The sequence below is a fragment of the Mytilus galloprovincialis genome, chromosome 13, assembly GCF_965363235.1.
Source record: "Mytilus galloprovincialis chromosome 13, xbMytGall1.hap1.1, whole genome shotgun sequence".
Taxonomy (NCBI): domain Eukaryota; kingdom Metazoa; phylum Mollusca; class Bivalvia; order Mytilida; family Mytilidae; genus Mytilus; species Mytilus galloprovincialis.
The window spans coordinates 72,220,070-72,241,962 of NC_134850.1; the positions used below are offsets into that span (position 1 = coordinate 72,220,070).

Sequence of the window (21,893 nt, forward strand, 5' to 3'; positions counted from 1 at the left end):
CAATGAATAGCTAATCAAAGACTTCAAATATATTATGACATTTGAAGCGATTTGTAAAGCCATTCCGAAATGTCTTAGCGTACCAACTCTTCACTTTAGCTATACTAGTTCTACAATCATCCTGTGTTTAGGCTTATCGGTGACAAAAAGATACAAATATATATCCCATCTCATAAATCAGTTACAGTCTATACAGTGATGGTTAAAATGGTGGCTGGGCGGGATGCAGTTTCCAATGTTTCAGAAGAGGGTGTTAAATAAATCATATTTTGATTTCATTTTAAAGGATAAAAGACCATACTAATCATATATATATGATATATATATGTAGGTCTCTATACCGCGATGGTAATTCGAACAGCGATGGTTACGCTGAGGTGCGATAGTTTAACGCTGAAGTACGTTTTTGATTACGCTGAAGTGCGATGGTGGCATGTGACGTTCTTGTTGAAACTTCACCTAAGTGTGATGGTGACAAAGCGGGAGTGGGGTGGTCTAAACAAACTACATTTTTACAGCTTTTCATGTCGATGTATACCTCAATTTGTATGTTCAAGTTAGGAGCAGTTTTCAGTTTATTTTTAGTTTATTAGGGGCTTGTAAATTTTAAAGTCTATATACGAGAAACTGCGAAGATTGAAAAATAGGGGAAAGTTAACCTTCTCTAGCGAACTTTCTTTTCGAAATCTACAAACGGTTCCTTCTTACGTACGATGGGGCGTGACATTCTCTATAATACTACCAATGGGCTCGCCAACAGAGACTCTTTATAATAATATTACAGTAATCCAGGAGTTAACTCATGAATGGAACCAAGTAAAGATCAAATGCAAATGCAGAAATATTTTGACATGCAGAAAATTGAAGAGGACGTTCTCTCATTTAATAGAATGCAACGGTTATTTAGGACAGTCATAGACAAAATGATTGTAAATGGATATACATGTACTAGATATTAAAAATATAAACATGTACTTCTCTTAACAATTGCACATCTGTAGATTTTAAACAAGACATCATGCATCAAAAAGACCATCGTACATCACGAACGGACCATCGCACTTCGGCTTAGGCATTCGCACTTCAGCGTCCCAATCGCACCTCCGAGGCCTACATATATATAACCACAAACAAAAGCCTACTTTTGAAAAAAACACTGACGAACAACATCGAACAAAAAAAAATGTGCTCGAGTAAGCGAAGTAATTAATGTGATCAACAATAACGCATTCCAATTTCTATGCAGGATTGGCTGATAATAACCTACAGACATAAACCAGTAACAGTCTAAATGACCATGAAAATAGAAAAATTGTGAAATCACGATCTTAATATGCTCGCTATTAGAAAAAGCTACAAATTTACACCGAGTATTTATAATTGTTGACAGAATATTTACACGCAAGAATGGTATGCTGTATATCCATTAATGTAACGATAAAAGAGGGACGAAAGATATCAGAGGGACAGTCAAACTCATATATCGAAAATAATCTGACAACGCCATGGCTAAAAATGAAAAGGTAAAACAGACAAACAATAGTACACATAACACAACATAGATAACTAAAGAATAAACAACACGAACCCAACCAAAAACTAGGGGTAATATCAGGTGCTCCGGAAGGGTAAGCAGATCCTGCTCTACATGTGGCACCCGTCGTGTTGCTTATTAGATAACAAATCCGGTAAAAAATCTAATTCGGTAGATCAAATTTATGAAATGGAATGGGATTGTAGTAAGGAACATATCCGATATCATTTGTAAAACGGTTATTCCATAACGGTCAACCAACTCGTAATGGCGTCCGTAAAATTAACGAAGAGATGATTTTAACTTCACAATTTGGAACTCTTGATTTAATAGCTTCCTTATTAGCAACAACCCTCTATCAAGAAAATCATGATAGGAAATGCTTGCACGGGAATATCGTATCAATTGGGATATATATACACCGTATGTAGGTGCTGTTGGAATGATACGATATTCCCGGGCTTGTGTTTCCTATCATGATTTCCTTGATACAGGATTGCTGCTCACAAGGTAGCTATTAAACCAAGAGTTCAAAATGACGAAGTTGAAATCATTCCTTCGTAAATTTTACGGACGCCTTCACGATATGGTTGACTGTTTTACCGTTTCACAGATGTTATCGGATGTGTTCCTTATGTCTTAACTACAATCCCGTTCCCTTCTCCCGAATATGACCTACCGAATTAGACTATTTACCGGATTTGTAATAACATAAGCAAAACGACGGATGCCACAGGAAGAGCAGGATCTGCTTCCTTCCAGAGCATCTGAGACCACCCCCAGTTTTTGGTAGGATTCGTGTTGCTTAGTTTTTAGTTTTCGATGTTGTGTTTTCTGTACTATTATTTGTCTGTTTGTCTTTTTATATTTAGCCATGGCGTTATTAGTCTTTTTTCTATCTATGAGTTTGACTTTCCCTCTTGTATCTTTCGTCCCTCTTTTAATGAAACAAGATGGTTAAAAGAACAAATAATATACTTTATTTTATCGTAGTTGAAATGGATTTTCAAATATTGAACAAAATACGTTCGCTATCATCTTTTCTTTAGTCCTTTATGGGTAGTTAGCTCATAGTCAATCAAATCATATCTCCTTACTTTTTATTATTGGAATAACGACGTAATTGTGTTCTTAAATGAAACAACACAATTTGTACTTTCATAAGATTTTGTTCTTGTCCTGAATGAGATGTTAGCCTATCATTTTCGAAATATGTTGAATCAAACACATTTTGAAAATTTCCATATTATTCTAAATAAGATAACTGTTTTCGTTTTTCGCAATAGGGTAAATTTTGACATTGGAGGAAGTATATTGCCCTATATAACTACTGTGGGAAATCCCTCAAACAAAACTTTCACAATTGAAGGGGGCTTAGACCACTTAGAAAGAGCACATTGTATTGAAACTCTGGCAGGAAAAATGACCTGTTTGACAAAACTTCTTTCATCCACTGACTATTTGTAGATCTGAGGTATCTTACTATCTTTTTACATCTAGATATTATAGGGTTAGAGACTGCCTATTTGTAGATACCGAAATATTTTACTATATGTTTATGTCTAGATATGGTGTATTCGTGAGCATTATATTATAGAGTTAAACACTGACTATGTGTAGATATTGTAGTATCTTACTATCTTCTTACATCTAAATTTTGTAGATTAACGAGCCCCAAAGGATTAAAATTGATTTGTTGATATGTATCAGTATGGTACCTATACATATCTTCGTTCGGCTGTAATGGCACGTTTAACTTTCAGTTACCTTTTTTTCATATATACGATATTTAATGATAAAATAAAAGAGATGGAAAAAAAGGAAAACGATAATTGATAAGTTGAATATGAACTGACAACGCTTCTGTCAAATACGAAAGACAAACAACTGACTACCAACATAAGATGAAAGATAAAAAAAATACTCATTCCCCACAAAACCAACAGGAGATGAAAGACCATAGGTGCTTCCAAATGATAAGCAGATTCTGCTGCAAATTTGGAAGCCATCGTGTTGCCATTGCATAACAAAAATTTTAATGTCATATTCGAGGACAAGAGAATAGGATTTCGGTTACTATAAATACATTTCTTTACGTCCCTATGTTTCATAACGGTCTTTTTATATTTAAATGATATGGGGTACATTTAGATGTAGTACCTATTGAATTCCTTTCTGCACGATTTTGGCAGTCAGTATATAAGGACGATTTGAGGTGTGTTTGACCAATGTTACAAGATAGTAAGGACTCTCCCACACGTTACCCTTTTTATATGTAGCCTTATCGGTTCTTTTCGACTTGTGTATGGTAAAAAATGATTCATTAATTTATGGCTATTGTATTTATTTATGTTGAACATGTTGAAGTAAAGGCGAGCTTGTAGCAAATGCACAACCCTATACTGTGTTTGTTTTTTCTACGATATCTATTTAAGACAAATTTTATTTTCGGAGGAGTGAAACGAGGGAGTAAATAATTAGAATATATCTATCATCATCTGTGAAACGTATTTTACACTTAACCAACTCGAGATGGCGCCTGTAAAAATTTTAAATGCATGACTTCAACTTTTCAACGTTTAAATGGGTTTACACTAGTAATTTGGGGCCCTTTATAGCTTGTTGTTAGGTGTGAGCCAAGGCTCCGTGTTGAAGTCCGTATATTGACCAATTATGGTTTACTTTTATAAATTGTTAATTGGATGGAGAGTTGTAATATTGGCACTCATACCACATCTTCCTATATCTATTTACCACTTTGAACCTTTTTGTTTTGGTAATAAAGAAGTCATCAATCTATAATTGTTTCGGAAGCAAATCTTTATTAATGATCTTCATAATTCTGTACAAGTGGTACAGTCCTCGATAGATGTAACTTATATCAAGGAGGACTGTTGTATGAAATTTAAATTGCTATGAATTCATCATCTTCGGGTATCTTGTGTATTATCACTTCACCTGCAAATACAAAACATAAAATATATAAATACGACATGTCTTTCAATTAACCAAACTAAACTTTCTCACAGTAAAATCCTACCATTATTTATAACTTTTTCCTTGATATTCTTTTACCTTTATATAGACCGGTCAGTTCCAAAGCTTGGTTCGCTTTACTAATTCTGCAGCGACTTCTTAGTTTCAAATGGACGACTTTTACATTGTTAAAATACCTTTATAGTAATAGCTTGGGTTAAACCTTTCATATTTTCTATCATCGAGACTAGTTCAGATATATCTCACATCATATTATTCATCATTGAAACAATATCCAGTACGGAACAGATTTTGTTATTTTTTATTTCATACGGATACATACCTAGTATTTTGATCCTTTTCCGTAACCATAACCGCCTCCAATTCCGCCACCTCCTAGAAGGACAGCTGAACCAAGTCCGGATCCATACCCAGAGCCATATCCAGAGCCGTATCCACCACTGACAACAACTGGTGCTGGTCCGTATTCGCCTTTTCCTACTGGTCCATATCCAGCACCGGATACACCTCCGAGAACAGCTACAGATCCGACACCGGATCCGAGTCCATAACCACCATATCCACTACCACCACCTCCTAGAAGGACTGCAGATCCAACTCCGGATCCATATCCAGAGCCATATCCAGAGCCGTAACCACCACTGACAACAACTGGTGCTGGTCCGTATCCGCCTTTTCCTACTGGTCCATATCCGGCACCGGATACACCTCTTAGAACAGCCAAAGATCCAACACCGGATCCGAGTCCATAACCACCATATCCACTACCGCCACCACCTAGAAGGACTGCAGATCCAACTCCGGATCCATATCCAGAGCCATATCCAGAGCCGTATCCACCACTTACAACAACTGGTGCTGGTCCATATCCGCCTTTACCTACTGGTCCGTATCCAGCACCGGATACACCTCCTAGAACAGCCAAAGATCCAACACCGGAGCCGAGTCCATATCCGCCATATCCACCTCCAACAGCTCCTAGAAGTAATCCAGATCCAACTCCGGATCCATATCCAGAGCCGTATCCACTTCCATATCCATATGAGTCTTTGCCAGAGCTGTAGGCAGAACTGAAGACAGTCAGCAAAACGACGGCGAAAGTGAAATACATTTTGGTTGATTTTTTCTGTAAAGAAAACAGAGGAAGACATCATTTATAGTTGTGGCAAAGAAATTTCACAACACAGTGGATGACAATTAAGTGTACAGGTATACTCAGTTACTCAAAAGTCAATAACTTGGATTTGAATTAGATTTCAAGAACTGTAAGTACCCCTTTATTGGTGCCAACAGTCAATTGTGTTTATGTTTAGTGTTTGTTTTTTGTATGTTTTATGTTAACCTGATGTTAAGTAGCTGTCGTTTGTTGATGTGGTTCATAAGTGTTTCTCGTTTTTTATATAGAATAGCCCGTTGGTTTTCCCATTTGAATGATTTTACACAAGTCCTTTTCGGGCCTTTTATAGCTTGCTGTTCTGTGTAAGCCAATGCTCCGTGTTGTAGACAGTGCATTTCATTTATCATTGTTTACTTTTACAAATTGCGAACTGGATTGAGAGTTGTCTAATTGGCACTCATACCACAAGTTCTTACACCTAATATATTGAAATATTTATTAAGTAATGTCCAACTGAGTTTTACTGTTTGCTTTTACTATGTACACTATCACCAATGTTCCAACATAAGAGCTGGGAATGGGGTTTGAGGGCCCAGAACCTGTCTAACTAGTCACATTCTATATAAGCTCGTATAAAGTCAGCCGCCTGATTTGTAAGTGTTTGTTGTTGTCCATGTCTTTCATATTTGTGTTTTTGTAAACTGGTTTGTTACAAATGTGGCCTTTTTTCATCTTTGGATCGTTAACATTTCTCAAGTCGGGACTTTTTACAGCTGAGTTACGGTTTTTACTTTTGTTATCGCTGAAGGCCGTACAGTAACCTACTATTGATGATATGTACGTTATTAGAACTCTTGTGGCTAGTTGTCTCGTTAACAGTTATATCATACTTTTTATATATAATTTATATCGGTACAGAAATATTTTATGCAATAGTTATGCTCAAATCGACCTTGCTCGTTTTAGAATGAATTTAGAAATAGATAAAATATTCATTAATGCATGCTGTATGTTTGAAACCTAACGAACTATAACATGTGAAGTTAAATAAAATAGATAATGCCCTATTTGCCCATTATTGGCCGGCCCTTTTAAAAAATAAATCTCTATTCTGTTTTTAAATGTCCGGGTAATCCTGCTGATTATGTAAAACAAAGCACCCAAAACTATGTGAAAGATGTAACATTAATTAAAAATATTATAAAAAAATATTTTTTCTATATATGCAACAACTAATAATTGCACGGCACACGAGCTATTATGGAAAATATTGGCGACTGACTAGCATACCAATTTTTCATTAACTTTAAAAAAAAAAGTACATTGTTTCTCTAATAAAATTTTGATAGATTATCGATTAACCGTAGATTGAAATGATACTTATCAACACAAAAGACACAAAGACACAAAGTCAAGCAGATATTACATAATATTTCAAATAAACAGGAGATTTTTTTGTTAGACATCAGAAAACTTACCTTAAGATAGGAGCTGGATATAACCTATGCTGACTCTGTAAACTGTTCCGGCTTTTATACTGAAAAAAGACTGATAACATACCACATAGGTCGATCCATTTATAATCATGCATCATAATTGCATCACCTTTTGACTATTGTTGTCATTCAGATGATCAATTCTCTACACTTTAATAATTTCATAAAATAATTCGAAAGAAACCATAATGTAAAAATAAATTTGTCTGTTGCATCATTCATATTTGTATGAAATTCTAATTTGCATGACTTTTAGAAAAACATCGAACATATATTTAAGGTCTTCTTCGAAGTACAAAAGTTCACAATTTCGCTATAGGAACCGACATAATTCTACCATGCCATGGTCTATGCTGCTTCTAAAATTGGTAGTCATTATGTTTATCAGCATTTTACACATTGTTAACACTCGGTATAGGGAAAACGGTACTATTAACATAAAATAAAACACCATTCAAACGGGAAAACCAACGGTCTAATCTATATAAAAAACGAGAAACGAGAAACACGTATAAATTACATAACCAAACGACAACTACTGTAGATCAGATTCCTGACTTCGGACAGATGCAAACATTTTCAGCGGGATAAAACGTTTTAATGGTACCAAACCAAATATATATATTTTTAAATCTAGTTCATTTTATGATTTGGGGTTTATTATGACGTTCATTTTCACTGAACAAGCACATGGAATTTTCTCATATTGTCAAAGACTCATTAGTTGCTTGAAGCTGTTTTCTGTTTGGGTTGAAGTCTTTTTGACATATTCTCCATTTTCTTACTCAATTGTCATACGATAATCTGCTCACTCATTGTTTGTGTCCTCGTTTTAAGACACATTTGCTTGACCGGCTACCATGCTCGTGTGTCAGCTGTTTACTTTTGTCCAGTGATGTTAATTTTGTTTTTCAAGACATGATTATTTGTTGAAGATCTGTTAAAAAATTGCCAATGTATTTGGACGATATGTTGTGTTGAAGGGTGATTATATGTTGAAGATCTGTAATAGAATGCCAGAGTATTAGGACAGGATGTCAAGGTATTTGGACGAGATGCACTACTTACAGAGCACTTATGTATTTTTGACACATAGCTTTTCAACGATTTTCGGTTTTTATATACATCTTCGGATTTCAAATGTTTGGCTTTGAGCGTTCCTGATGAAGGTAAATCCAGAAAAGCGCGTCGGACACAAGAAATTATTTAACGTGTTGTTTTCAATTTTTTATGTGATCTATTAAAAAAGTAAGACAAAAAAAAAGGTAACATAGTTATTCGTATTTGTTAATGTTAATTTAGCGTTTAATTTGTCATCTTCATGACATGCACCTTTATCCCCTACATAGTAAATATAATGTTATAATGAATTTTGGAATACATGTAATTGCAACTATGTAAACGCTGCAAAGTGAACAAAAATTGCATGTTATGAGAGTGTGATACTTTTAAGGCAAAGGTAAACGTAAAAATAATTTGAAAAAAATCATATAATTAAATAAATCTGCTTGTTGCATTATTCATATTTTACGGGCATACATTACAGTAGAGATCCATCGTTGTTCTTTTTCTTGAAATTTTGGAAGAAGGTCAATTTCAATGTGCACTTTTGAAATATGCAAAAAAAAAAAGTACCTTCATGACTTACTTTTTGTGATAATTTGGTTCAAAATTTGCATATTTGAAATAAAATATTTAAAACATATCAGAAAATCCCTGAAATTTCATAAATAAGGACTTTTAAATAAAGTACCAATGATTTTGTACGAGACGCCATAACTTAACCGGTTTTTTTGTAAAATGTACCTTGATCCATGGCATCAACATGTTTAAGGTTAAACCAGATTATCATTTTCCCGATTTAGATTGCTTTATTCGAAATAAAATAATTGATTATATTTTTGTGACTTTTCGGAAGTGCAGAAAAATTTGATCATTGATTTTTTCTTCAAATTTTTGGCGGAGTGATCTTGACACAATATTTGATGAATTGCAAAAGAAGAAAAACGGGGGTTCATGTGCTTGTTTTTTTCAATAAAAGCCACATACCTTGATTTTTTACGACACTTGTCAGTATGGCGCTAAATTACGTTATATCAAGTTTGTATTAAAAGTTTTAAACTCAACAACGTCGTGTAATAATTCCCGCCGTTCACGACTATTCTGTCAAGTATATGCAGGGTTTTCCACTAAGCGTTGATACTTTATATCATAAAATTCATAAGATGGTTACTCCTAAAATGGCAAAACATTTGTACTAAACATTTACGAAACGAAATTTGGACAGGACCTTTTTTGTAATATAAAATATTATAGATAAAAAAAGGATTCTAGCAGATTTCTTTGTCAGATGTACGGCAAAAACGAAAAATCTGATAGAAGTATAAAGGTGCATCTCCGTCCGACATTAGTTTGAAATTGCTTCATGCACTGAAAGAGAGTAGGCAACATTAAGCAATGACAAAATATGAACCAACCATAAATTAAGTGGGTGGTACCATTAATTGACAACCATATAACCTTCAACAATGACAAAACCGATACCGTATTGTCAGCTTTAAAATTTAAATTACAGGGAATACTTCTTGTTTTATAGTTAAAGCTGTTTCGTGCAATTGCATGTCCTTATTGCCTCAATCGACCGAAAATGAAGTTGTAGTTTATCATTTCATAGGAAGTACAGCAGCCGGTATTAAAGAACTATATTGAATGATGTCTTTAACAATAGATAAGTTATATTTCATTTTATACGGATTATATATATGATTATTGGCTTACTTGTTTGTCTAGAAGTAGAACTATATTGCAAACACTTCGTTTGTTCTTCTGTCCGATCGTATAACACTATGTTTGTTACTTTTCTCAGAAACAACCTTACTGAATGACTTCATATTTGCTTATCAGGTTGACAGCGACGAGTTTTAACGTGTGTACAATTTCTGGTCTGTCTGCAGTTATTGAACATTTGCCGATACTTAATTTTGTATCTCAATATGTTGAAGTACAATAGGGATATGCTTATACAAAAAAGAAGACGTGGTTTGATTACCAAAAAGGCAAATCTTAACCATAACGACTATAGGACATCGGACGGCCTTCAACAATGAGTAAAACCAATACCTCAGAGTCAGCTATGAAAGGTCCCTAAATGACAAATGCGAAACAACTCAAACGGTTAACATCATGTGAAAGGTTGTTTTCTTGTTTTGTTCTATTACATCGCATTTGATATAGTACACACACACAAATTTGAACCAATTAAACAAACTAACCTGTGACATTTCTGCATCTATTGGTACCAATTTGTGTAAAATCTAACCAAAAATGACACCAATATATACTTTTTAAAATCTTGACTTTAGTTGACAGTTTTTCTGCATACACATGCTATTATATATTTTTAAAACATGATCAATTAAACTTGGGGATTTTTCTTTTATGTACCGATTTCATGTCCAGAACAGTATGGGACACTCTCTTTATTGGTTATTTTATTTACGAATAGGAATGTTATACGACCTGATCTACCCATGAGGGTCTCGCACATGCAGCCGTTTTTTCATTTTTTATTTTATTGATAGTTTGTTCAATTTGGCCGTACAATGACAATTCTCCATACAATTTGAAGTCGGCCAATTGCTATACAAGAAAAATAAAAAATAAAGACACAAAATATTTTGATTCTGATTTTTTTCAATTCAAAATAGTATTATAGACTTCATTATCAATGAATGAAAATGACTATTTTCGTCATAAAAAATGATGCACAAATTTGTTGAGGGTAGGTGTTTTGTCTCTTACTCTTGGACTGCCATTTATACGTTTCTCAGTGAGGACTTGCTGTACACCACGGTAGTAATGACTTTTTTGTATGGATTTCAAATCTTCCAAACCCAGACTAGATTTAGCCACCATACGCGCCATAGATTTTGTTAAAAAAATTCTAATTAATCACGGGTTCATACGTTTTCTCATTTCTTCAAGTTTCATTTAAAAACCATGTTGATGTCATAAATGTTCAATTAAATATGATTTTCATTTACAAGTAGTTTCAAGTTGGGTTGAAACAGGAGGAGTTTTAGCAATATTGTAACACAATGATGTCTGCTGTACCCATATTTTGACTCTTTTATTTATTATGTCTGTTTAGTTCACGCATCATTGTAAATATAACGGAATTTGATGATACTGTTGTACAAAGTGAGAGGGTTAGCGCTATAAAACCAGGTTAAATCCACAATTTTCTACTTTTGAAAATGCCTGTACCTAGTCAGGAATATGAGAGTTGTTGTCCATTCGTTTATTATGTGTTTTGTCATTTAGTTTTGCCATGTGATTAGGGACTTTCCGATTTGATTTTCCTCTGAGTTCAGTATTTTTGTGATTTGACTTTTTAGCAGATTCAAAATATGCAAAGCCAATCGGTATCAACAGTTGGACAAGATATTTAAAATTAGAATACGTACCACATATGTCATTTGTTTACGATTTTATATTTAAAATTCTAATGGAAAATAAGTTGAAAATTTTCAGATGGAAACTTCTTCAGTATATTATTCCTTCAAAGCAGCTACTATTAAAATGGAAAATATCTCAGAACTATCAATGCACCTTTTGTAAAAGAAAAGAAGAAGATTATTTGCATTTCTTTATTACATGTTCATTTTTGAAAGATTTTAGGGAGAAAGTACATTATCTTCTAGCAAAAATGAATTTTCAAAACAAGATATTAGCAAAACAGATAGTATTTGGTACAAAATATCAGATCAAGGGTATAACGGTTTTAATTATTTCTTGACAATTATAGGTTTTTGTATTTACAAGTCGTACTATGTATTCGAGCAAAAATTGAAATTTTTAGATGTGTATGCTATGTTTATAAAGGAGCTACGAATGTTTATGAATGAGAACAAAACGGTATCTCAATATGTATTTTCATAAAGTTAAAAGTCCCAATTCAAATTGCAAAATTAAAAGCTCAAACACATTTAACGAATGGAAAACAACTGTTATATTCCTTACTATGGTATTTTCAAAGAAAATAGTGGATTAAATCAAGTTTTATAGATAGCGAAACCTCTCACTTGTATGACAGTCGCATACAATTCCATTATATTGACAACGATGTGAAGAAGAAAAAACACATTATAGGTAATATATGTAAAAAAAATAGGGGTACAGCCGTCAAAATTGGGATATAGTCTTAAATATAAAAATAAACAAGTTTAAAACAAAGAAGTACGAAAAGGGATTTAATATATGATCCATATATAATTTGGTTTCAAAAGATAAAAATATTATAATGAAAAATGAAAAATAGATACATTTGAATGTTTGACTATCCAGTGCAAATTAATATTATAACGTATATATTGTGTGATAATCTTTTAGGGTCTTCGAATCAGAAATAAACAAATTTGTTCTAAACCATTTAATGCCATGATACGGGTGATGAACCTCTCTTATACTTAATGATGGTATGATACTTAACCCCTAACGGGAGAAATTGAGCTTTATTTTCATAAGACTAGATGAAGACATAATCTTTCAATCAGTTTCATTAAGGTCTGGAGCTGACATGTGAGTAACTGCGAGTAGTCCTTTGTTAATTTATGTATCATTGTCATTTTGGTTAGTTTCTTTTATTACCAATTCCGATATTGGACTCGGACTTCTTTTAAACTCAGTTTTACTGTGCTTATTGCTCTGAGTTTTCTTGTTCGTCATTGGATAGAGGTTACGGAAGGGTTGAAATCTCACTTAATATGTTTGACTCCGCCGCATTTTTACTCCTGTTCGTAGTCAGGAGACTCTGGTCTTGTTTAGTCTGGTATATATATATTTTTGAAATCTATAGATATAGGAAGATGTGGGGTGAGTGCCAATGAGACAACTCTCCATCTAAATAACAATTTATAAAAGTAAACCATTATAGGTCAATGTACGGTCTTCAACACGGAGCCTTGGCTCACACCGAACAACAAGCTATAAAGGGCCCCAAAATTACTAGTGTAACACCATTCAAACGGGAAAACCAACGGTCTAATCTATATAAAAAACGAGAAACGAGAAACACGTATAAATTACATAACCAAACGACAACTACTGTAGATCAGATTCCTGACTTAGGACAGATGCAAACATTTTCAGCGGGATAAAACGTTTTAATGGTACCAAACCAAATATATATATTTTTAAATCTAGTTCATTTTATGATTTGGGGTTTATTATGACGTTCATTTTCACTGAACAAGCACATGGAATTTTCTCATATTGTCAAAGACTCATTAGTTGCTTGAAGCTGTTTTCTGTTTGGGTTGAAGTCTTTTTGACATATTCTCCATTTTCTTACTCAATTGTCATACGATAATCTGCTCACTCATTGTTTGTGTCCTCGTTTTAAGACACATTTGCTTGACCGGCTACCATGCTCGTGTGTCAGCTGTTTACTTTTGTCCAGTGATGTTAATTTTGTTTTTCAAGACATGATTATTTGTTGAAGATCTGTTAAAAAATTGCCAATGTATTTGGACGATATGTTGTGTTGAAGGGTGATTATATGTTGAAGATCTGTAATAGAATGCCAGAGTATTAGGACAGGATGTCAAGGTATTTGGACGAGATGCACTACTTACAGAGCACTTATGTATTTTTGACACATAGCTTTTCAACGATTTTCGGTTTTTATATACATCTTCGGATTTCAAATGTTTGGCTTTGAGCGTTCCTGATGAAGGTAAATCCAGAAAAGCGCGTCGGACACAAGAAATTATTTAACGTGTTGTTTTCAATTTTTTATGTGATCTATTAAAAAAGTAAGACAAAAAAAAAGGTAACATAGTTATTCGTATTTGTTAATGTTAATTTAGCGTTTAATTTGTCATCTTCATGACATGCACCTTTATCCCCTACATAGTAAATATAATGTTATAATGAATTTTGGAATACATGTAATTGCAACTATGTAAACGCTGCAAAGTGAACAAAAATTGCATGTTATGAGAGTGTGATACTTTTAAGGCAAAGGTAAACGTAAAAATAATTTGAAAAAAATCATATAATTAAATAAATCTGCTTGTTGCATTATTCATATTTTACGGGCATACATTACAGTAGAGATCCATCGTTGTTCTTTTTCTTGAAATTTTGGAAGAAGGTCAATTTCAATGTGCACTTTTGAAATATGCAAAAAAAAAAAGTACCTTCATGACTTACTTTTTGTGATAATTTGGTTCAAAATTTGCATATTTGAAATAAAATATTTAAAACATATCAGAAAATCCCTGAAATTTCATAAATAAGGACTTTTAAATAAAGTACCAATGATTTTGTACGAGACGCCATAACTTAACCGGTTTTTTTGTAAAATGTACCTTGATCCATGGCATCAACATGTTTAAGGTTAAACCAGATTATCATTTTCCCGATTTAGATTGCTTTATTCGAAATAAAATAATTGATTATATTTTTGTGACTTTTCGGAAGTGCAGAAAAATTTGATCATTGATTTTTTCTTCAAATTTTTGGCGGAGTGATCTTGACACAATATTTGATGAATTGCAAAAGAAGAAAAACGGGGGTTCATGTGCTTGTTTTTTTCAATAAAAGCCACATACCTTGATTTTTTACGACACTTGTCAGTATGGCGCTAAATTACGTTATATCAAGTTTGTATTAAAAGTTTTAAACTCAACAACGTCGTGTAATAATTCCCGCCGTTCACGACTATTCTGTCAAGTATATGCAGGGTTTTCCACTAAGCGTTGATACTTTATATCATAAAATTCATAAGATGGTTACTCCTAAAATGGCAAAACATTTGTACTAAACATTTACGAAACGAAATTTGGACAGGACCTTTTTTGTAATATAAAATATTATAGATAAAAAAAGGATTCTAGCAGATTTCTTTGTCAGATGTACGGCAAAAACGAAAAATCTGATAGAAGTATAAAGGTGCATCTCCGTCCGACATTAGTTTGAAATTGCTTCATGCACTGAAAGAGAGTAGGCAACATTAAGCAATGACAAAATATGAACCAACCATAAATTAAGTGGGTGGTACCATTAATTGACAACCATATAACCTTCAACAATGACAAAACCGATACCGTATTGTCAGCTTTAAAATTTAAATTACAGGGAATACTTCTTGTTTTATAGTTAAAGCTGTTTCGTGCAATTGCATGTCCTTATTGCCTCAATCGACCGAAAATGAAGTTGTAGTTTATCATTTCATAGGAAGTACAGCAGCCGGTATTAAAGAACTATATTGAATGATGTCTTTAACAATAGATAAGTTATATTTCATTTTATACGGATTATATATATGATTATTGGCTTACTTGTTTGTCTAGAAGTAGAACTATATTGCAAACACTTCGTTTGTTCTTCTGTCCGATCGTATAACACTATGTTTGTTACTTTTCTCAGAAACAACCTTACTGAATGACTTCATATTTGCTTATCAGGTTGACAGCGACGAGTTTTAACGTGTGTACAATTTCTGGTCTGTCTGCAGTTATTGAACATTTGCCGATACTTAATTTTGTATCTCAATATGTTGAAGTACAATAGGGATATGCTTATACAAAAAAGAAGACGTGGTTTGATTACCAAAAAGGCAAATCTTAACCATAACGACTATAGGACATCGGACGGCCTTCAACAATGAGTAAAACCAATACCTCAGAGTCAGCTATGAAAGGTCCCTAAATGACAAATGCGAAACAACTCAAACGGTTAACATCATGTGAAAGGTTGTTTTCTTGTTTTGTTCTATTACATCGCATTTGATATAGTACACACACACAAATTTGAACCAATTAAACAAACTAACCTGTGACATTTCTGCATCTATTGGTACCAATTTGTGTAAAATCTAACCAAAAATGACACCAATATATACTTTTTAAAATCTTGACTTTAGTTGACAGTTTTTCTGCATACACATGCTATTATATATTTTTAAAACATGATCAATTAAACTTGGGGATTTTTCTTTTATGTACCGATTTCATGTCCAGAACAGTATGGGACACTCTCTTTATTGGTTATTTTATTTACGAATAGGAATGTTATACGACCTGATCTACCCATGAGGGTCTCGCACATGCAGCCGTTTTTTCATTTTTTATTTTATTGATAGTTTGTTCAATTTGGCCGTACAATGACAATTCTCCATACAATTTGAAGTCGGCCAATTGCTATACAAGAAAAATAAAAAATAAAGACACAAAATATTTTGATTCTGATTTTTTTCAATTCAAAATAGTATTATAGACTTCATTATCAATGAATGAAAATGACTATTTTCGTCATAAAAAATGATGCACAAATTTGTTGAGGGTAGGTGTTTTGTCTCTTACTCTTGGACTGCCATTTATACGTTTCTCAGTGAGGACTTGCTGTACACCACGGTAGTAATGACTTTTTTGTATGGATTTCAAATCTTCCAAACCCAGACTAGATTTAGCCACCATACGCGCCATAGATTTTGTTAAAAAAATTCTAATTAATCACGGGTTCATACGTTTTCTCATTTCTTCAAGTTTCATTTAAAAACCATGTTGATGTCATAAATGTTCAATTAAATATGATTTTCATTTACAAGTAGTTTCAAGTTGGGTTGAAACAGGAGGAGTTTTAGCAATATTGTAACACAATGATGTCTGCTGTACCCATATTTTGACTCTTTTATTTATTATGTCTGTTTAGTTCACGCATCATTGTAAATATAACGGAATTTGATGATACTGTTGTACAAAGTGAGAGGGTTAGCGCTATAAAACCAGGTTAAATCCACAATTTTCTACTTTTGAAAATGCCTGTACCTAGTCAGGAATATGAGAGTTGTTGTCCATTCGTTTATTATGTGTTTTGTCATTTAGTTTTGCCATGTGATTAGGGACTTTCCGATTTGATTTTCCTCTGAGTTCAGTATTTTTGTGATTTGACTTTTTAGCAGATTCAAAATATGCAAAGCCAATCGGTATCAACAGTTGGACAAGATATTTAAAATTAGAATACGTACCACATATGTCATTTGTTTACGATTTTATATTTAAAATTCTAATGGAAAATAAGTTGAAAATTTTCAGATGGAAACTTCTTCAGTATATTATTCCTTCAAAGCAGCTACTATTAAAATGGAAAATATCTCAGAACTATCAATGCACCTTTTGTAAAAGAAAAGAAGAAGATTATTTGCATTTCTTTATTACATGTTCATTTTTGAAAGATTTTAGGGAGAAAGTACATTATCTTCTAGCAAAAATGAATTTTCAAAACAAGATATTAGCAAAACAGATAGTATTTGGTACAAAATATCAGATCAAGGGTATAACGGTTTTAATTATTTCTTGACAATTATAGGTTTTTGTATTTACAAGTCGTACTATGTATTCGAGCAAAAATTGAAATTTTTAGATGTGTATGCTATGTTTATAAAGGAGCTACGAATGTTTATGAATGAGAACAAAACGGTATCTCAATATGTATTTTCATAAAGTTAAAAAGATTGATATAATTGATGGAAAAAAATGTTTATATTTCATTTTATTCTGTGTATTTTCCTGGATAATCAGAAAGTATTTCACAAGAATACTTTATTGAAGCTTGGATAATGACGTTAAATTGTAACAAGCAATCTGAAGAATAAAGACTATTATTTTGTTGTTAAAAAAATTGAAATCATCAATTTCTTCGTACCTTCACCTTTTGTTCTTGTTCTGATTCATTGTTATTAGGTCTTTCCTCTTTTAAAGAAAAGACCTATTATTCTGATCATTACAATTTTTTTCGTCCGCTTACATTTTGTTCTTGCGCAATACTGGTCTTTTTACAAGAAATCGCTTAGATGTCGATATCAAACAGTTTATACGCTTTTGAAACTGACACTGTTAAACTGAACACTGTTCTTGTAAGACTTATCCCTCCGAACACTATTTTGCTTGTGTCCATTTCTCCTTTGCAACCGTAAAAGATTACAACAAATTAATTTTACCAAATTGCTTTTTCTTTCTTCTGGAATAGGCTGCCAATTTGCGCCGAACCTATACCATTATACGGAGACTCCATATGAGAGGTATTTCTCCTTAGGCATTTGATATAAGTGATATGCATTAGTAGCTGGTAAACCACAAGTGATAAAGACCTATGGTCTTTTGATTTTCGGTTATTGGCCCAATAATGAAAAAAATTAAGATCAATTTAATTTCTGAATTTTTGTTGTACATTTAGTTCATATCGCTTCCTCATAAGAAGAGTTATAGATATTTACATCATTAAGTGTCTCATTAAAATCGCCTCCATATATTGGTATACCTAGACCGTGTTCTTTCAAATTATCTTCGATTCGAAGAACAAAAATTCACTAATTTTCTATAGGGATCGAAATAATCATTTCTTGCCATGCTGTATGGTCCTTAAACATTTAGTATGTTTATCAGCATTCTACATCTTGTCAACGCTCGGTATGAAGATATAAGAAAATATAATGCCTACTTAGGTTACACAATATACCACTCCTTTAGCCCCCCACAAAAAAAAAAAAAATTATCTTCAATTTTTGGCCCCCCATTTTAAAGAAAAAAACCCCTTTTTACATCCAAAATAAAAATTTTACCAACATTTTTGTGTGATTTTTAACTTCAAAATTAAGAAGAAAAAAAAACACACTTTGTATTTATACCCCCCATAAAAAAATAAAAAAAATTTTTTGTAAAGAGCACACCAAAACCTTAATCCTGGGGTTTTTTATAAAACTTATTTTTTCCCCTAAGGGGAGTAGTATAGTACTTGAACGACTCCAGCATCCCCCCTCCAAAAAAAAAAAATTTGACCCCCAAAAAATTACCCTCATTTCAAGTAAAAGAGCCCTAAATTTTCATAAAAAAAAAAAAAGCAAAAAAACACCCCAAAAAACACCAAATTTTCTTACTCCCAAAAAAAAACCGGGATAACAGACAGAGAAAAAATTCTGTGGGATTTAAGAGAAAAATCAATTTTTACTTTTTAAAATGAAACAACCTACAGCTCCTGATTTATATCCAGAATTACCTATAGAAGATGGACAAAACTATAGATTACAAAAAATTTCAGAAATAGAAAATTCTTTAAAAAATGAAAGAGACAAAAGAAATTCTTTATATAAAAAATATAAAAGAGGAGTAAACTTTACAGATGGAATAGATACAACTTTAATTTCAGCATCAGTTATTTCTGCAGGTATAGGTGTTGCTATTCCTATTTTATTACCTTTACAAATAACAGCAGTCGCATGTGGAAGTATTGGTGGTGTAATAAAATTAATAAGAAGAAAGCTTACTTTAAAAGCTAAAAAACATTACGAAATAAAAACTTTAGCAGAATGTAAATTAAATAGTATTAAAGATTTAATTTCTAGGTCTTTAACTGACAACAAAATAAGTGAAGAAGAATTTAAACTTATTTTAGAAGAGCAAGAAAAATTTAATGAAATGAAAAAAAATTCCCAAAAAGGAAAAATGGAAAATTTCCTAAAAGGAAAAAGTTTAACTACTTTAGGAGAAGATGAAAGAAAAAAACTTATAGAAGAAACAGAAAATAGAGTAAGAAACGAAATAAAAAAAAAAATGGAAAATCTATAATTTTTATAAATAAAGTTATAATTTCTTCTATTCCCCTTAGGGAAAATCCACCAAACTATGAATCGATTTTTTAGACACAGGGTGATTTTTTTATTAAATAAATGGAAACTGAAAAATCGAAATGCGCTAAAAAAACAATTCAATATATTTTAGAACAAGAAGATTCTTCAGATGAAGAAGAAGAGCGTCAAGCGAAAATAAATGGACTTACAAAAAAACAAAAAGATAAAATTATAGAAAATCTACAAATAATGGTTGATAATGAATTTAAATATTCAAATATCTTTTTGTTAGTAGAAAAATTAATATTTACAGGTAGTTTTTATTGTTTATTAACAGAAATATTTGGTTAATTAAAAATGGCATTTTTATTTTATTTAATTAAAAATGGCAGAAGGGGGTTATGAGTTTAAAATAGATGATTATGATGATGATGATTATGATGATGAAGAAAAAACACCATTAATGAATAATGATGATGAAGAGTTTATATAAAGTTTATATAAATAATGAATTTGAAAAAACAAGATATTTATCAGAAGATGAATCTAAAATTCGTAAAAAAGAAACTATAAAAAAAATGATTAAACAATTTTATAAAAAAAATGGTGAAACAACACGTAGTGAAATAGGTTTTTTAGTTAGAGAAGATTATAAAGGAAACCAAATATTATATGTAAAAGATGAAAAAGGTAATAATATTGTATTAACATATTTTAAAAAAGGAGTATTAAAGTTTTATAAATTTAGCACTCTTCAAAAAGAATACGGTGTTAATTTTGTCAGGGATGTTTTAGGTGTAGATGATTTTAAAATATCTGATAATTTAAGAGAAGCTAGAGCAGATTTTCAAGATTTTCAAAGAACGATAAAAGTACCAATTCGTGAACTCGATAATATAGAAATTCCATTACAAGAAATATCTACACAAGAAGAAGGACAAGAATTATTAGAAACAGCAAGTAATGCAGAAACATATGTGAAAGAAATAGAAACTTCATTTATTGAACAAGGAACATCTTTAGTAGATAATGAAACACAAACAGAAATGACAAAAAGAGAGATGGATGGAATAATCAGTGCAATGACATCAGTAAAAGAAGAGATTGCAAATGAATTAGCAAAACTGAATGAAACAAATAAAGACTTAGCAAAAGAAAATGCCAAATTAAAACAAGCTAAAGAAGACAATTTAAAATTACAAATAGATAGAATAAGTAGTCGAATGAGAGAGTTGGAATCTGAGAGAAGTGCAAGAATAGAAGTAATTAATATTTATAGAGAAAAACTACGTAGTCAATTAGATAGATTTAAACAAACAATACATAAAATTTTAAACGAAGACAGAACATTAGGTGAAAGAATAAGAACATTATTCAGAGAACAAGGAATAACAATAGTTAGTGTTTTAACTGCTTTTGGAATGATTATTGGTGTTATTGTTGAGGCATTTACTGGTTCTCCTTCTCCTTCTCCTTCTCCTTCTCCTCCATCAAAAGGTGGTGGTGTACAAGACTGGATAAAAAAACAATTAAAAAATCTTGGAAAACTATTATCTTTTCTTGCAGGAAAATTAGCAGCTGCATTACCAGGTATTATAGGTTCTATTGTTTCTTGGTTATTGTCTGCAACAAAAGACGTAGTAAATTGGTTTGCAAACAACTTATGGGCATTGCTTATTTTAGTTGTTAGTTTATTGTTTACTGCTGCTAGAGATTATTTGAAAAAATAAAGTGCTGTAAATCCTATTACAATACTTACAAATATTATTGCTTGTTTATTATCTTCATGATCTTCATGTTCAATTTTTTTTATTGGATCTATTTTTGGTTCTTTAGGCTTTTCAGGTTTTATAGGTTCTTGTGGTTTTACAGGTTCTTTTGGTTTAAAATCAACATGATCAAAATTTTTATTATTTAAATCATCATTTAAACCGAGTGTTTGATTTTCTGTTGCAATTATAATTTTATTATTATAACCAACAATACTTCCAATTTGTAAAACCATATCACTGGGAGACATATATAAACCAAGTTCATAAGCATAATCAACTTTACTTCTTGCGTATTTTAAAACATTTTGATAATTTGAAATTTGTGTTGGTAAATCAATAGGACTAT

General features: G+C 32.0%; 1 protein-coding gene across 1 annotated transcript; it reads right to left on the bottom strand.

Annotated features, from left to right (window-relative positions):
- Positions 1-4,348: 4,348 nt before the first annotated feature.
- Positions 4,349-7,213, bottom strand: LOC143056915 (uncharacterized). The gene is made up of 3 exons (XM_076230106.1): positions 7,127-7,213; positions 4,854-5,657; positions 4,349-4,492 (listed from the first exon to the last, which is right to left on the bottom strand). Exon 2 carries the CDS (start codon positions 5,640-5,642, stop codon positions 4,854-4,856), a length of 789 nt encoding a protein of 262 aa, XP_076086221.1. The 5' UTR covers positions 5,643-5,657; positions 7,127-7,213; the 3' UTR covers positions 4,349-4,492.
- Between the last annotated feature and the right edge of the window lie 14,680 nt (positions 7,214-21,893).

Coding starts and splice junctions, on each gene's coding strand:
- LOC143056915 (XM_076230106.1), bottom strand. CDS start 5,642: ATGTATTTCACTTTCGCCGTCGTTTTGCTGACTGTCTTCAGTTCTGCC.